Source organism: Bufo bufo, chromosome 5 (assembly GCF_905171765.1).
Source record: "Bufo bufo chromosome 5, aBufBuf1.1, whole genome shotgun sequence".
NCBI classification, from domain to species: Eukaryota; Metazoa; Chordata; class Amphibia; order Anura; family Bufonidae; genus Bufo; species Bufo bufo.
The window spans coordinates 487,458,195-487,474,108 of record NC_053393.1 but is presented as its reverse complement, the minus strand read 5'-3'; the positions used below and the strand labels follow the sequence as shown (position 1 = coordinate 487,474,108).

At 51.5% G+C, this 15,914-nt stretch overlaps 1 protein-coding gene across 3 annotated transcripts in view; it reads left to right on the top strand.

Moving 5' to 3' along the window:
• The window catches only part of LARP4B (La ribonucleoprotein 4B), a 123,822-nt gene that overhangs the window by 60,691 nt on the left and 47,217 nt on the right, over positions 1 to 15,914 (top strand). For all 3 annotated transcript variants that reach the window (XM_040434214.1, XM_040434215.1, XM_040434216.1), the window contains one exon: positions 8,648 to 8,751. In XM_040434214.1, the coding sequence (XP_040290148.1) occupies positions 8,648 to 8,751 (104 nt within the window). The remainder of the gene's footprint in view (positions 1 to 8,647; positions 8,752 to 15,914) is intronic.

Sequence of the window (15,914 nt, the reverse complement as noted above, 5' to 3'; positions counted from 1 at the left end):
TTACCCAAGGTGGTCTCCACCTTCCACCTTAATGAAGATATAGTCCTGCCCTCTTTTTGTTTATCTCTGGCGAACCGCAAGGAGCGCGCTCTCCATTCCCTGGATGTTGTCTGGGCTCTGCGTGTGTACCTGTCGGTGACTGCCTCTTTCCGCCGTACGGATTCCCTTTTCATGATTTTCGGAAGGGCCTCATAAAGGTCTGGCGGCTTCCAAGGTCTCGGTAGCCCGATGGATTCGGTCTGCTATTGCCACGGCTTATCGTGCCAGTGGCGGGGTTACCGCGAACTGGGGGCCTCCTGGGCTAGGCGTAATCGCGCCTCGGCATCTCATCTTTGTAAGGCGGCCACCTGGTCTTCCTTGCATACCTTTACAAAGTTTTACCAATTGCACTCTTTGGCATCAGCTGATGCTGTCCTTGGGTGCAAGGTATTGCAGGCGGTGGTTCCTATTTGACCGCTGGGTGTTTTCTCCTGGAGGTGCCGGTTTTTCCCACCCCATGGACTGCTCTAGGACGTCCCATGGTCTGTGTCCCCCAATGGAATGTGCGAGAAAAGGAGATTTTTTGTGAAACTCACCTGTAAAATCTTTTTTTCGTCTTTTCCATTGGGGGACACAGCTCCCTCCCATTCTTAACTGTTGTAGGAAGGGTTGGTTTAGTTCTTCGGGTCCTGAAGGTTTTCGGTCCGATGGCGGTATTCCGTCGTTCTGGTCTCTATGGCTTTGGTCTCCTTCTCCTACTGCTTTTGCACGCACTGGGGTCCTCCCGGTGGAACATGGGGGTATAGCCCAGGGAGGAGGAGCTTTCTTTTTCTATTTGCATAGTGTCTCCTCCTAGTAATGACCTAGGCTATACCCATGGTCTGTGTCCCCCAATGGAAAAGACGAGAAAAAGATTTTACAGGTGAGTTTCCCAAAGAATCTTACTTTACATTCCCCATATGTCTACTTCATGTTAGGATCATTTTGGGAATGACCTTTTTATTTTTGGGGGATGTTACAAGGCTTAGAAGTTTAGAAGCAAATCTTGAAATTTCTCAGAAATTTTCAAAAACCAACTTTTTAAGGACCAGTTCAGGTCTGAAGTCACTTTGTGAAGCTTACATGATAGAAACCACCCAAAAACTACACCCCTCAAGGTATTCAAAACTGATTTTACAAACGTCGTTAACCTTTTGGGTCTTTCACGAGAATCAATGGAAAATAAAGATACAATTTCAAAATTTCACTTTTTTGGCAGATTTTCCATTTTAATATTTTTTTTTTTTCCAGTTACAAAGCAAGGGTTAACCGCCAAACAAAACTCAATATTTATGGCACTGATTCTGTAGTTTACAGAAACACCCCATATGTGGTCGTAAACTGCTGTACGGGCACACGGCAGGGCGCAGAAGGAAAGGAATGCCATACGGTTTTTGGAAGGCAAATTTTTTTGACACCATGTCCCATTTGAAGCCCCCCTGATCCACCCTATCCCGTAGTTTCTAAAATGGGGTCACTTTTTTGGAGTTTCTACTCTAGGGGTGCAAGTTTTGTTGGTTCTAGTTTAGGGTACATATGATTTTTGGTTGCTCTATATTACACTTTTTGTGAGGCAAGGTAACAAGTAGGGATGTCCAGATACCATTTTTTTAAGACTGAGTACGAGTACCGATACTTTTATTTAAGTACTCACCGATACCAATTACCGATACTAATTTTAACAATAATACACACACACATGTATTTTCTGACCACTGACCAACCAAAAGGCCCAAAAACAGAACTATAACATTCCAAGGAGACGTTATACTGTATGGGGGCAGCCACAAGGAGACGTTATACTGTATGGGGGCAGCCACAAGGAGACGTTATACTGTATGGGGGCAGCCACAAGGAGACGTTATACTGTATGGGGGCAGCCACAAGGAGACGTTATACTGTATGGGGGCGGCCACAAGGAGACGTTATACTGTATGGGGGCGGCCACAAGGAGACGTTATACTGTATGGGGGCGGCCACAAGGAGACGTTATACTGTATGGGGGCGGCCACAAGGAGACGTTATACTGTATGGGGGCGGCCACAAGGAGACGTTATACTGTATGGGGGCGGCCACAAGGAGACGTTATACTGTATGGGGGCGGCCACAAGGAGACGTTATACTTATACTGTATGGGGGCGGCCACAAGGAGACGTTATACTTATACTGTATGGGGGCGGCCACAAGGAGACGTTATACTTATACTGTATGGGGGCGGCCACAAGGAGACGTTATACTGTATGGGGGCGGCCACAAGGAGACGTTATACTGTATGGGGGCGGCCACAAGGAGACGTTATACTGTATGGGGGCGGCCACAAGGAGACGTTATACTGTATGGGGGCGGCCACAAGGAGACGTTATACTGTATGGGGGCGGCCACAAGGAGACGTTATACTGTATGGGGGCGGCCACAAGGAGACGTTATACTGTATGGGGGCGGCCACAAGGAGACGTTATACTGTATGGGGGCGGCCACAAGGAGACGTTATACTGTATGGGGGCGGCCACAAGGAGACGTTATACTGTATGGGGGCGGCCACAAGGAGACGTTATACTGTATGGGGGCGGCCACAAGGAGACGTTATACTGTATGGGGGCGGCCACAAGGAGACGTTATACTGTATGGGGGCGGCCACAAGGAGACGTTATACTGTATGGGGGCGGCCACAAGGAGACGTTATACTGTATGGGGGCGGCCACAAGGAGACGTTATACTGTATGGGGGCGGCCACAAGGAGACGTTATACTGTATGGGGGCGGCCACAAGGAGACGTTATACTGTATGGGGGCGGCCACAAGGAGACGTTATACTGTATGGGGGCGGCCACAAGGAGACGTTATACTGTATGGGGGCGGCCACAAGGAGACGTTATACTGTATGGGGGCGGCCACAAGGAGACGTTATACTGTATGGGGGCGGCCACAAGGAGACGTTATACTGTATGGGGGCGGCCACAAGGAGACGTTATACTGTATGGGGGCGGCCACAAGGAGACGTTATACTGTATGGGGGCGGCCACAAGGAGACGTTATACTGTATGGGGGCGGCCACAAGGAGACGTTATACTGTATGGGGGCGGCCACAAGGAGACGTTATACTGTATGGGGGCGGCCACAAGGAGACGTTATACTGTATGGGGGCGGCCACAAGGAGACGTTATACTGTATGGGGGCGGCCACAAGGAGACGTTATACTGTATGGGGGCGGCCACAAGGAGACGTTATACTGTATGGGGGCGGCCACAAGGAGACGTTATACTGTATGGGGGCGGCCACAAGGAGACGTTATACTGTATGGGGGCGGCCACAAGGAGACGTTATACTGTATGGGGGCGGCCACAAGGAGACGTTATACTGTATGGGGGCGGCCACAAGGAGACGTTATACTGTATGGGGGCGGCCACAAGGAGATGTTATACTGTATGGGGGCGGCCACAAGGAGACGTTATACTGTATGGGGGCGGCCACAAGGAGACGTTATACTGTATGGGGGCGGCCACAAGGAGACGTTATACTGTATGGGGGCGGCCACAAGGAGACGTTATACTGTATGGGGGCGGCCACAAGGAGACGTTATACTGTATGGGGGCGGCCACAAGGAGACGTTATACTGTAAGGGGGCGGCCACAAGGAGACGTTATACTGTATGGGGGCGGCCACAAGGAGACGTTATACTGTATGGGGGCGGCCACAAGGAGACGTTATACTGTATGGGGGCGGCCACAAGGAGACGTTATACTGTATGGGGGCGGCCACAAGGAGACGTTATACTGTATGGGGGCGGCCACAAGGAGACGTTATACTGTATGGGGGCGGCCACAAGGAGACGTTATACTGTATGGGGGCGGCCACAAGGAGACGTTATACTGTATGGGGGCGGCCACAAGGAGACGTTATACTGTATGGGGGCGGCCACAAGGAGACGTTATACTGTATGGGGGCGGCCACAAGGAGACGTTATACTGTAAGGGGGCGGCCACAAGGAGACGTTATACTGTAAGGGGGCGGCCACAAGGAGACGTTATACTGTAAGGGGGCGGCCACAAGGAGACGTTATACTGTAAGGGGGCGGCCACAAGGAGACGTTATACTGTAAGGGGGCGGCCACAAGGAGACGTTATACTGTAAGGGGGCGGCCACAAGGAGACGTTATACTGTAAGGGGGCGGCCACAAGGAGACGTTATACTGTAAGGGGGCGGCCACAAGGAGACGTTATACTGTAAGGGGGCGGCCACCAGGAGACGTTATACTGTAAGGGGGCGGCCACCAGGAGACGTTATACTGTAAGGGGGCGGCCACCAGGAGACGTTATACTGTAAGGGGGCGGCCACCAGGAGACGTTATACTGTAAGGGGGCGGCCACCAGGAGACGTTATACTGTAAGGGGGCGGCCACCAGGAGACGTTATACTGTAAGGGGGCGGCCACCAGGAGACGTTATACTGTAAGGGGGCGGCCACAAGGAGACGTTATACTGTAAGGGGGCGGCCACAAGGAGACGTTATACTGTAAGGGGGCGGCCACAAGGAGACGTTATACTGTAAGGGGGCGGCCACAAGGAGACGTTATACTGTAAGGGGGCGGCCACAAGGAGACGTTATACTGTAAGGGGGCGGCCACAAGGAGACGTTATACTGTAAGGGGGCGGGCAGAAGGAGACGTTATACTGTAAGGGGGCGGCCACAAGGAGACGTTATACTGTAAGGGGGCGGCCACAAGGAGACGTTATACTGTAAGGGGGCGGCCACAAGGAGACGTTATACTGTAAGGGGGCGGCCACAAGGAGACGTTATACTGTAAGGGGGCGGCCACAAGGAGACGTTATACTGTAAGGGGGCGGCCACAAGGAGACGTTATACTGTAAGGGGGCGGCCACAAGGAGACGTTATACTGTAAGGGGGCGGCCACAAGGAGACGTTATACTGTATGGGGGCGGCCACAAGGAGACGTTATACTGTAAGGGGGCGGCCACAAGGAGACGTTATACTGTAAGGGGGCGGCCACAAGGAGACGTTATACTGTAAGGGGGCGGCCACAAGGAGACGTTATACTGTAAGGGGGCGGCCACAAGGAGACGTTATACTGTAAGGGGGCGGCCACAAGGAGACGTTATACTGTAAGGGGGCGGCCACAAGGAGACGTTATACTGTAAGGGGGCGGCCACAAGGAGACGTTATACTGTAAGGGGGCGGCCACAAGGAGACGTTATACTGTAAGGGGGCGGCCACAAGGAGACGTTATACTGTAAGGGGGCGGCCACAAGGAGACGTTATACTGTAAGGGGGCGGCCACAAGGAGACGTTATACTGTAAGGGGGCGGCCACAAGGAGACGTTATACTGTAAGGGGGCGGCCACAAGGAGACGTTATACTGTAAGGGGGCGGCCACAAGGAGACGTTATACTGTAAGGGGGCGGCCACAAGGAGACGTTATACTGTAAGGGGGCGGCCACAAGGAGACGTTATACTGTAAGGGGGCGGCCACAAGGAGACGTTATACTGTAAGGGGGCGGCCACAAGGAGACGTTATACTGTAAGGGGGCGGCCACAAGGAGACGTTATACTGTAAGGGGGCGGCCACAAGGAGACGTTATACTGTAAGGGGGCGGCCACAAGGAGACGTTATACTGTAAGGGGGCGGCCACAAGGAGACGTTATACTGTAAGGGGGCGGCCACAAGGAGACGTTATACTGTAAGGGGGCGGCCACAAGGAGACGTTATACTGTAAGGGGGCGGCCACAAGGAGACGTTATACTGTAAGGGGGCGGCCACAAGGAGACGTTATACTGTAAGGGGGCGGCCACAAGGAGACGTTATACTGTAAGGGGGCGGCCACAAGGAGACGTTATACTGTAAGGGGGCGGCCACAAGGAGACGTTATACTGTAAGGGGGCGGCCACAAGGAGACGTTATACTGTAAGGGGGCGGCCACAAGGAGACGTTATACTGTAAGGGGGCGGCCACAAGGAGACGTTATACTGTAAGGGGGCGGCCACAAGGAGACGTTATACTGTAAGGGGGCGGCCACAAGGAGACGTTATACTGTAAGGGGGCGGCCACAAGGAGACGTTATACTGTAAGGGGGCGGCCACAAGGAGACGTTATACTGTAAGGAGTCAGGACAATAATTTTTGAAGCCCCCCCTCAGTATAATAGTCTTGTGGCCATCAGACAGTAATGTATATTTCTTCTTGCCATAATGCCTGCTTTTAGAGATCAATGTGCAGCTTGCAGGCAGGAAGGGAAGGACCAGGGCCATAGAAGACAGACACTATCACCTTTAGAGGGACTCGCTCCTGGCAAACACAGCTCTGCTGCAGTGGAGCAGACTGTGATGTAATTACAATGTATAGTTATTGCAGGGACTCAGAGAATCGTCTAAAAGTTTATTAGTTAAAAGAATCGAATGAGTCAGAGACGGTCACCGAGTCCCTGCCAGGCTTCCTGCTCTGCTACATGCACCCTGTACACACACAGCTCCACTACATGCTATGCTAATAATGCCCCCCCTCCCCCCCCCTTTCCCCCCGGACGGACTTACAGGGAGCCGCAGAGCAGGAAGCCCGGCAGGGACTCGGTGACACAGTCTGTGACTCATTCGATTCTTTTAACTAATAAACTGTCAGACGATTCTCTGAGTCCCTGCACTGTGAGTCAGTGCTGGTTGCCTCTGATTGGTTGGAGGGCGGGGAGGGGCGGGGCGGAGCTAGCTTCCACTGTAGGCTACTATTACACTGCCTGCTGCTGCCTCTGAAGCTGTTAGCTGTGCGAGGTGCAGGGGCAGGCCGCGGACAGACACAGAAGCGGCGCACAGGTATCGGCAGTGGTATCGGGGACATTTGCACGAGTACATGTACTCGTGCAAATGCCCGGTATCGATACCGATACTGGTATCGGTATCGGGACATCCCTAGTAACAAGAAATAGCTGTTTTGGCACCGTTTTTATTTTTTTGTTATTTACAACTTTTATCTGACAGGTTAGATCATGTGGTATTTTTATAGAGCAGGTTGTCACGGACGCGGCGATACCTAATGTATACAATTTTTTTTTATTTATGCAAGTTTTACACTGATTTCATTTTTGAAACAAAAATCATGTTTTAGTGTCTCCATTGTCTGAGAGCCATAGTTTTTTCAGTTTTGGGGCGATTATCTTAGGTAGGGTCTCATTTTTTGCGGGATGAGATGACTGGCACTATTTTGGGGTGCATATGACTTTTTGATCGCTTGCTATTACACTTTTTGTGATGTAAGGTGACAAAAATAGTTTTATTTAGCACAGTTTTTATTTATTTTTTACGGTGTTCATCTGAGGGGTTAGGTCATGTGATATGTTTATAGAGCTGGTTGATACGGACGTGATGATACCTAATATGTCTGTCTTTTCCTTTTTTTTTTTATTATTTTTTATTTTTTTACTTTATTTTTGGAAAAGGACGCTTTTATTTTTCTTGAAACTTTATAAAAAAAATTTGTAAAACTTTCATTTTATTAACTTTATATTTTCCACTTTATTATTTGTCCCACTCTGGGACTTCAACATTACAGGGTCTGATCCCTGTTTCAATGCAGCACGATACATATGTATTGTGCTGTATTGAACTGTTAGTGTCTTACACTGTAAGACGCTAACAGTTGCCTAGGAGACCCAGTTAGGGGGCTGGGCCTCTTAGGCCTCCGTACATGCTTGGCGCTGCCATGGCAACCATCAAGTCCCCGCCACAGCAGCGCGGGGACTGATGGATGAGGTGAGGGAGCGCAAAAATGTGATGGGAACACAGCTTTATTTGCATTTTTATTGCATTGCTCAATGTAGCATCATCCTTTAAAAGGTTTTCAAGAGGTTCAGGTATTGATGACCTATCCTCAGGACAGGTCGTCAATATCTGGCTGGTGCCGGTCCAACTCTCAGCACACCTGCTAAGCGCGCCCCTCCCCCCTGGCCTGGTCAATCACCCTATGCTGCCAGTCATCAGCCTCTCTGAACAAGGCCAGTGAGCACTACTACCCCTATCATCCTCTGGCCATACTGGCACAGGTGACACATGCTCCACCACTGGGCGGTAAACGTGTTATCATAGGAATTCTCCGTGCCGGGACACACATGGCGAGCACTAATCACCCAGTGCCCCTACACACATACACCCACTTAACAGCCTTCCGCCGATAACCAGCAGCTCTGATTTGTACTGCTACTCGCACCCCGCCTCCTCCACTGCCAGCTGCTCTGCACACAGCGTCGGGTCATAGTGCACGCTTACGTGCACTATGACCTGACTGTCAGGATACAGTGCAGCGTGGTGCGCACCGGCGGGTGACCACTGAGCAAGCGCTTCACTCCCACTCTGTGGTCACATGAGACACGAATCTGCATTGAGGATTTTTTTGTGTCAAATTACTCGATTCAATCGAGTAATTGTTTCAGCCCTAGTTGCATCTTTATAGTTTAAAGATCTGGAGAAGAACACCATCACTTAATAGCTTGTCCCATGAATGCTGAAGTTCATTAGACAAGTCTTTTGCGTTGACCTAAAGTCGATTTGTGTGTGGTAATTGCATAAAGTTGGAAAATAAACCATTGGTTTTAAAAGCCCATTAATTTGATTTTGCTTCATTTTATTTCAGCTTTGCCTTTAGTCCAAGTGGATGAGAAAGGAGAAAAAGTCAGACCGAATCAGAATCGTTGCATCGTTATTTTACGTGAAGTTCCTGAATCTACTCCAATAGAAGTAAGAATGGCGTCTTGATAACTTTGAAATAAGACCAGCTATAATACTTTTTATCTAAATGGCAAAAGTGCTGCTACAGCAGATTTCTTTATAGCCCCTGGTAAAAAGGTCCGGAAGGTCCACTTGAAGGGGTTGTCACTTCAGAAAATAGCAGTTATTATGTAGAGAAAGTTATTACAAGATACTAATGTATTGTGATTATCCATATTGCCTCCTTTGCTGGCTGGATTAAAGGGGTTATCCGAGTTTAATACATTTATGCTAATAACTTATAGTATTATATGAAACTATTTTGTAAATCACTTACATTAGCTATTTTGCTCTGTTTAGCCAGTTCACATTTGGGTCATGTGACCCCCGACGTCATCAACCCTGCTCAGGCACTGACGTCTCGTTTACAAGCTTCTCCCTGCTTGAGGGAGTGTCCAGGCTCTGTAAACGAAACGTCAGAGCCTCTGGTGCCCTCCCCCCTCCAGCTCTCCTCACACTGCCTCGGCTCTGCTGATGACGTTTCGTTTACAGCCGTTTCCCTGCTTGAGGGAGTGGCCCGGCTCTGTAAACGAGACGTCAGAGCCTCTGGTGCCCGCCCCTCTCTCCCTCTCCTCACACAGCCTCGGTGATGGTAAGCGATCGCTCATGTGCGATACTTACCAGAGCCGAGGTGATAGATTTTCTCCAGCAGCAGCAGGGTATGTGTCTGGCTCCTTCCCTCACTTGGGCCAGTTTACACGTTCCCCTCCCGCTTCTGGGGATTGTTATTACAGCCCTGGCCCCCTCAACAAGTCCCCATTATAATGTTAATACCCCCCCTGGGGAAAAAAGGAAATAATTGTCCATCATATAGCTTAGATATAGCTATAGCTATATCTATATCTGCATCCAAGATATATCTTTATCTAATCTATAGCTTAGATACAGTAATAGCTTAGATACAGCTGTAGCTTAGATACAGCGATAGCTTAGATAAAGAGGTAGCTTAGATACAGCAATAGCTTAGATACAGCGGTAGCTTAGATACAGCGATAGTTTAGAATCAGCGATAGCTTTGATACAGCGGTGGCTTTGATACAGCGGTGGCTTTGATACAGCGATGGCTTTGATACAGCTATATGTCCATCTTATAGATAGAGCCGTAGCTGCATCCTAGCCGTAGCTGCATCTGCAATGTGACAGGAAGATCTGCCTGTGTGAGCTAGGAGATGATCATGTGACTGTTTTTTAAAATGCAAACTTAGGTTGTGCAGAGCAGGGTGAGGGGGAAGCTCAGGTTGTTCACGCCCACAAATATTCATGAGGGAGAGCTCAGGCACTGTTATACGCCTCCTCAGCATGTAAACACAGCAATAACAGAACCATGAGAAGGTGGACATATGGGTTTCTCTCTTAAGAAATCAAGCTTAACCAATGTATATGTATGTCCTGATGAATTTTGAGGTTTTAATTTTTTTCCCCATAACTCGGATAATCCCTTTAACTATTAATTTTTCCTTTACATTAAACACTTCTCATTTCCATGGTTACAACCACCCGACAAACCATCAGTGGTGGTCGTTCTTGCACACTATAGGAAAAATCGCTGGCCTATTTGGTGGCTGCGTCTGTGGGGAGCACACATAGGCTACTGATTTTTTTTTTATCCTATAGTATGCAAGCACGACCACCACTGATGGATTGCCGGGTGGTTGTAACCATGGAAACGAGCGGTGCATTATGTGATGGAAAAATGAATCCAGCTAGCAAAGGAAGCAATATGGATAATAACAATACATTAGTAAGTATCTTGTATTAACTTCCTCTACATAATAACTGCTATTTGCCGAAGTGAGACAACCCCTTTAACCACCTCAGCCCCCAGTGCTTAAACACCCTGAAAGACCAGGCCACTTTTTACACTTCTGACCTACACTACTTTCACCGTTTATTGCTCGGTCATGCAACTTACCACCCAAATGAATTTTACCTCCTTTTCTTCTCACTAATAGAGCTTTCATTTGGTGGTATTTCATTGCTGCTGACATTTTTACTTTTTTTTTTGTTAATCGAAATTTAACGATTTTTTTGCAAAAAAATGACATTTCTCGCCCAGTTTCCTTGGGGGACACAGAAGACCTTGGGTATAGCTCATCTCCATAGGAGGCGTGACACTAAGTGAAAGCTGTTAAGCCCCTCCTCCACAGCTATACCCTCAGCCTGGAGAGAGAGACTGCCAGTTTTTTGCTTAGTGTCCAAGGAGGCAAGACACTCCCTGCTCTGCAGGGCTGGTTTCTCCTTGTTTAAATTTTAGTTTTTTAGTTTTTTCTTTTCTTTTTGTTCCAGATCATCAGGGATAACAGAGACGCACTAGACCTCTCTGTTCTCCCGGGGTTGAGCTGCGCCAGTGCCGGTCACCCGCACTGCTGCCTCCCCCACAGAAGACAAGGTGGATCAGGGCAGCCCAGCTCCCCTACATCCCGCCAGCGCAAGGGTCGCCCGCACGCCAAGTCCCTCTTCCAGCGTCCTGCCACTACGGTGCCAGTAGCTGAAGGGGCGACCCTGCTGGAATGGACCGAGGGTGAAGACGGCTGTGGTAAGAGATTGGCTTCTCCAGCCCTACGTCTCCCACCCCCCCACCCTGGTCTCCTGCGTGCCTGACCCCCATATTGGGCCTCTAGTCCCCTGCTGGATCTATGCTGGCCCCTGGGGTGCCGCAGAGCGGCAATCTCCTTCTGCCCCCTTCCTGCCTGGGACATGCAGCCAGTGGCTGTCTCCACAGCCAGCTACAGAAGCGGCAACATAGTTTATTTCTTTATCAGCACAGGCACCCGGTCTCTGGGTCCCCCCCTACATCTCCTACCGGAGTGTTGCTCCAGACCTGAGGCTCCTGACGGCTGTGGAGTAAGGCCTCGCCTCCGGCCGACATTGGTATTCCGGTGCGGCCGGGCGCCGCAAAAATCTTAGCCCAGGCTCCGCGGCCTGCCAGGCCGCCATTCCGGGTCCCTGACTTTTCCGGCCGGCGGGGTGGGCTCCCGCGGCCGGCAAGCCGCCATTCCGAGCAAGCCGCCATTCTGGGCCCCTGACTCTTCCGGCCGGCGGGGTGGGCTCCCACGGCCGGCAAGCCGCCATTCTGGGCCCCTGACTCCTCCGGCCGGCGGGGTGGGCTCCCGCGGCCGGCTTTGGGCTTGACTTCTAGGCCCAGCAGGCCCCGGCCGACCGTCGGTGCCGGTCGATGGGGCTCCGCAAATTTTGGCCCAGGCTTCGCGGCCTGCTGGGCCGCAATTCCGACCGGCCCGCGGGGTGGGCACCCGCGGCAGGTTTGATGCGCCACTCCGCCTCAGGTCCTGGCGGTACATACCGGGCGCCGCAAATTTAGTCCCCGGCTTCACGGCCTACTAGGCCGCAAAATTCCGGCCTCTGGTGGAGGGGGCGGGAACTTCTCCAGGCGCGAATTTTTCCCGCCGGGAGGTTCCTCCGCCCCCAGGGGATCGCAGCGCCGCCCTCCAGGCCGGATCCATGTTAACCCTTTGGGTACAGGCCGGATCCCAATGGGCCGGTATGGCTGGCCCCCCTTTTTCCTTTTTCCTGACTATCTGTGCTCCTATATGGTGGCACCCTTTAGCCTCAGAGAGGCTGTGTTTTTAATAAAAAAAAAAAAAAAAAAAAGAAATAATAATAAATATATATATATATAATAATAATAACAGATTTCTTTTGGACTGCGCAGGACGCTGCAGCCTCATCAGTAGTGCTGCATGTCTGCATGCCCTCTTTCCACAGGCGGCATTGTGTTGCGCTCCCAACCTGCGTCGCTGCTAGGGCATTTCCCCTTTTAGGCGGTTTTCCTGCCCTCTTCCAGGATACGGCGCTGGCCAAGTGCATGCGGCCCTTCCGTAGGCAGCATTCATCATCTCTCCAGTTATGGTGCCTGCCATGTGCACCCCCCCCCTCCTAGGCGGGATACTGCACTCTCCCTGGCTGCCGGCTTGCCATGTGCATGACCCCCTTTTAGGCGGAATACTGCACCTTCACCGGATACGGTGCTGGCCATGTGCACGACCCCCTTCCATAGGCGGAATGCTGCACTCTCTCTATGGATTTGCTGCCGGCCATGTGCACGACCCCCTTCTCTAGGCGGAACGCTGCACTCTCGCTGGATTCACTGCCGGCCATGTGCGTCACCCCCTTCCATGGGCGGAACGCAGCGCTCTCACTGGATTCGTTGTCGGCCATGCGCGTGACCCCCTTCCATGGGCGGAAGGCAGCGCTCTCACTGGATTAGTTGCCGATCATGTGCATGACCCCCCCTTTTTAGGCGGAATACTGCACTCTCACCGGATACGGTACTGGCTATGTGCACGACCCCCTTCCATAGGCGGAACGCTGCACTCTCTCTGATGGGCTATGATGTACTTATGTACTATGTTACTATGCTGCACTCTCACTGGTTTCGCTGCCAGCCATAGGCATGACTCAGGCAGCATACATACATCCCTCTGTCTGTGGTGTTTTCTCGCAGGTACGTTACTGGCCATGTGCATGTACCCCATACATGGCGGGGTGCTTGCACTCTCGCTGGATCCGCTGTCGGCCATATGCATGACCCCTCTTCCGTGGGCGGTGTACGCACTCTCGCTGGATTCGCTGCCTGCCATGGGCATGCCTTCCTTCCTCAGGTGACATACATACATTCTCACTGACTGTGTTTGTCTCTCACCAGTACGTTGCTGGCCATGTGTATGACTCCCATACATGGCGGGTGCACGCACTCTCCCTGGATGAGATGCTGGCCATGTGCATTACCCCCCCTTTTTGTCTGGGCGGCATGCTACACTCTCACCGGATACCTTGCTGGCCATGAGCATGGCCCTCTAACATGGGTGGAACGCTTGCACTCCCATTGGATACGGTGCTGGCCTTGTGCGTGACCACCCCACATTCCATGGGCAGAATTTGGCACGCTCATGAGATTCACGGCTGTCCTTGTATGGCTGTGCTGGACTTGTACATGTCCCCCTTCATTGGCAGAGTAGTTGCACTCTCGCTAAGTCAGTGTTGGGTGTATTATTGCACACTCACTTAATGCTAGGATAACCCTGTGCATGTTCCCCTTTCACTAGGTGGACCTCCTGCGTTCCTGCTGGATTATATGGTATGTCCTGCTTCTCTGAAGTAGGTACGGCCTTAGGCATCACTCCCTTTTGGGACCGGCCTTTGCACTCTTGCCGACTGCAGTTTGCCAGATACAATTTCCCCCCTTTCGGGGCGGACTGCTTGCGTTCCATCGCATGCTATACTAGGCTTGTGCATAACTCCCTTGCAGGTTGCACTTTGCAATTACGTACATGCTGTGGCACTCTGTGGCGAGCCCCCTTTTTCGCTGAATTAACCTTTTGCAGTGAGCGGACGTTCTTGTGCGTTGTTTGGGCCGTGTATGCCTTCTCCTCCTGTAGGTGGGTTGGCCTTCTCACTGCTTACGGGCTGCTCGTACGTATGCCTCATCTGCTTCCTGCGGCATACTTTTGTTTTCTTGGGATACGATGCTTGCCGCAAGCCTTGCACTCGTCTCTAAGGAGTTCATTCTGTCCACCTGACCCGGACGGGCTCTACTTGCTCTATGCTGCACGGAGCTGGGTGGTACTCATTCATTTAGTTGGCCCTTCATCCCAGGGAGTGTTCGTGGTTCCTAGATGCGTGCCCATTCGTCCTTCCGCGGTATTGCTTCCCTGCGCTAGTGGTCACATGGTCGAGAGTGCTGTTGTCTGGAGCGCCCCTCGAATTCTTCGTTGGCTCTGGCAGGACTGCGGTTCCCTTGCCTGCTCAAATTTCCTCCTCTTCGGATGTAGTGTGGTATGAGTCCTTCCTCTTGGCGCCTCTACGCTTCAGTCTGATCTGCTACCAAGTGCGGGCTTCTTTTCTCGGGAAGGTCACCCAAATTCTCTTGGGTGCTCGATTACCCAGGTCGGAGGACCTCCACCTTGGGTTCTTCAGGGTATTCGCCTTCTGCGAGGCGGTGAACCGGGCATCTCGCAGTGTAGCAGGGTTCTGCTTTTGAGCTGTCCTATGGCTTCCCTGTTGCCCACTCCTCCGTTCGGTTGGAGGGTGTTATGCCGGCCTCTGTCTCGACTACCTTATCTCGCTGGCTCTGTTTGGCTCCCACTCGGTACAGATCACTCCGATGTGGCTTCTGTCCCGCCAGACTTCAGAGGCTGTTCCTTCACTGTCCTCCCCTCTGGGAAGAGCATGGTTGTTCATGTGGATGGTTCCGGTGTTCCTTTTGGCCTCGTTCTGTCTCCCTTGTTCACACTGGCTGTATTGGCTGTGCCTATTTACCGAGTCTACCGCGTTCTGTCCTCCCGCTGAGTGCAGATTGCGTGGTCCATTCTAAGACAATGGTCCTGCTGTAGACTTACCTTCTCGGTAACTTGGGGGGACTACCTTTCGGTCCAGATTGTCCTTTGATCTCCCACACCGGGACTGTAGAACATGGCTACATCAGCATGGACTTTAGCCTGTCTTGTCCTGGGATCTGGCGGATACTGGGCGGACCCTTTGGTTCCGTTCCGTCTGTCCTTCTGCTCCCCCACTGGGTGTATACGGGACAACGTTGCTCGGGGGCCGACTGGACCAGTTTTGTCGACTTCTGCCCGTGTTACTGGTCTGCGCCTGATCACATTGGGTTTTCGCCCGCTTGCCAGGCGACTCCAGCGGGTTCGCTATTGTCCGCTCCTGGCTGTATTTTCGTCCAGGATCTGTCGTAAGACTTATGGTTTTTTTGTCTGGGGTTCTGTGGGAAGCTGTGCATTCCCCACTCTGACTTTTTCTCTCCCCATGGTTCTGTCTTTTTTCCAGTCCGGCCTGGACCTGGGACTGAGATTCCTTTACTTGAGGTGTCAAGTGTCAGCGCTGTTCTTCCTCTTCCAGCGTTCCCCGGCCCTCTGGGCCTGTCAAGACCTTCTTACTTGAAATGGCTCTTGGGTTCCTCTGTACTGTCCTTCGGTACCGCCCTGGGAACTACATACTGAGCTCTCGGCGCTCCAATCTTTTCCTTGGAGCCGTTACAGAAGTTCTCTCTACCCCGCCTGTCCTGTACGGTTGTGTTTCCGTATCAGTCGTGTCTCTGACGGGTGCCTGAATGGCCCCTTTTTTTGTTCTGAGCCTTCTGTCTTTTCCCAGGACAGGGCTGTTTC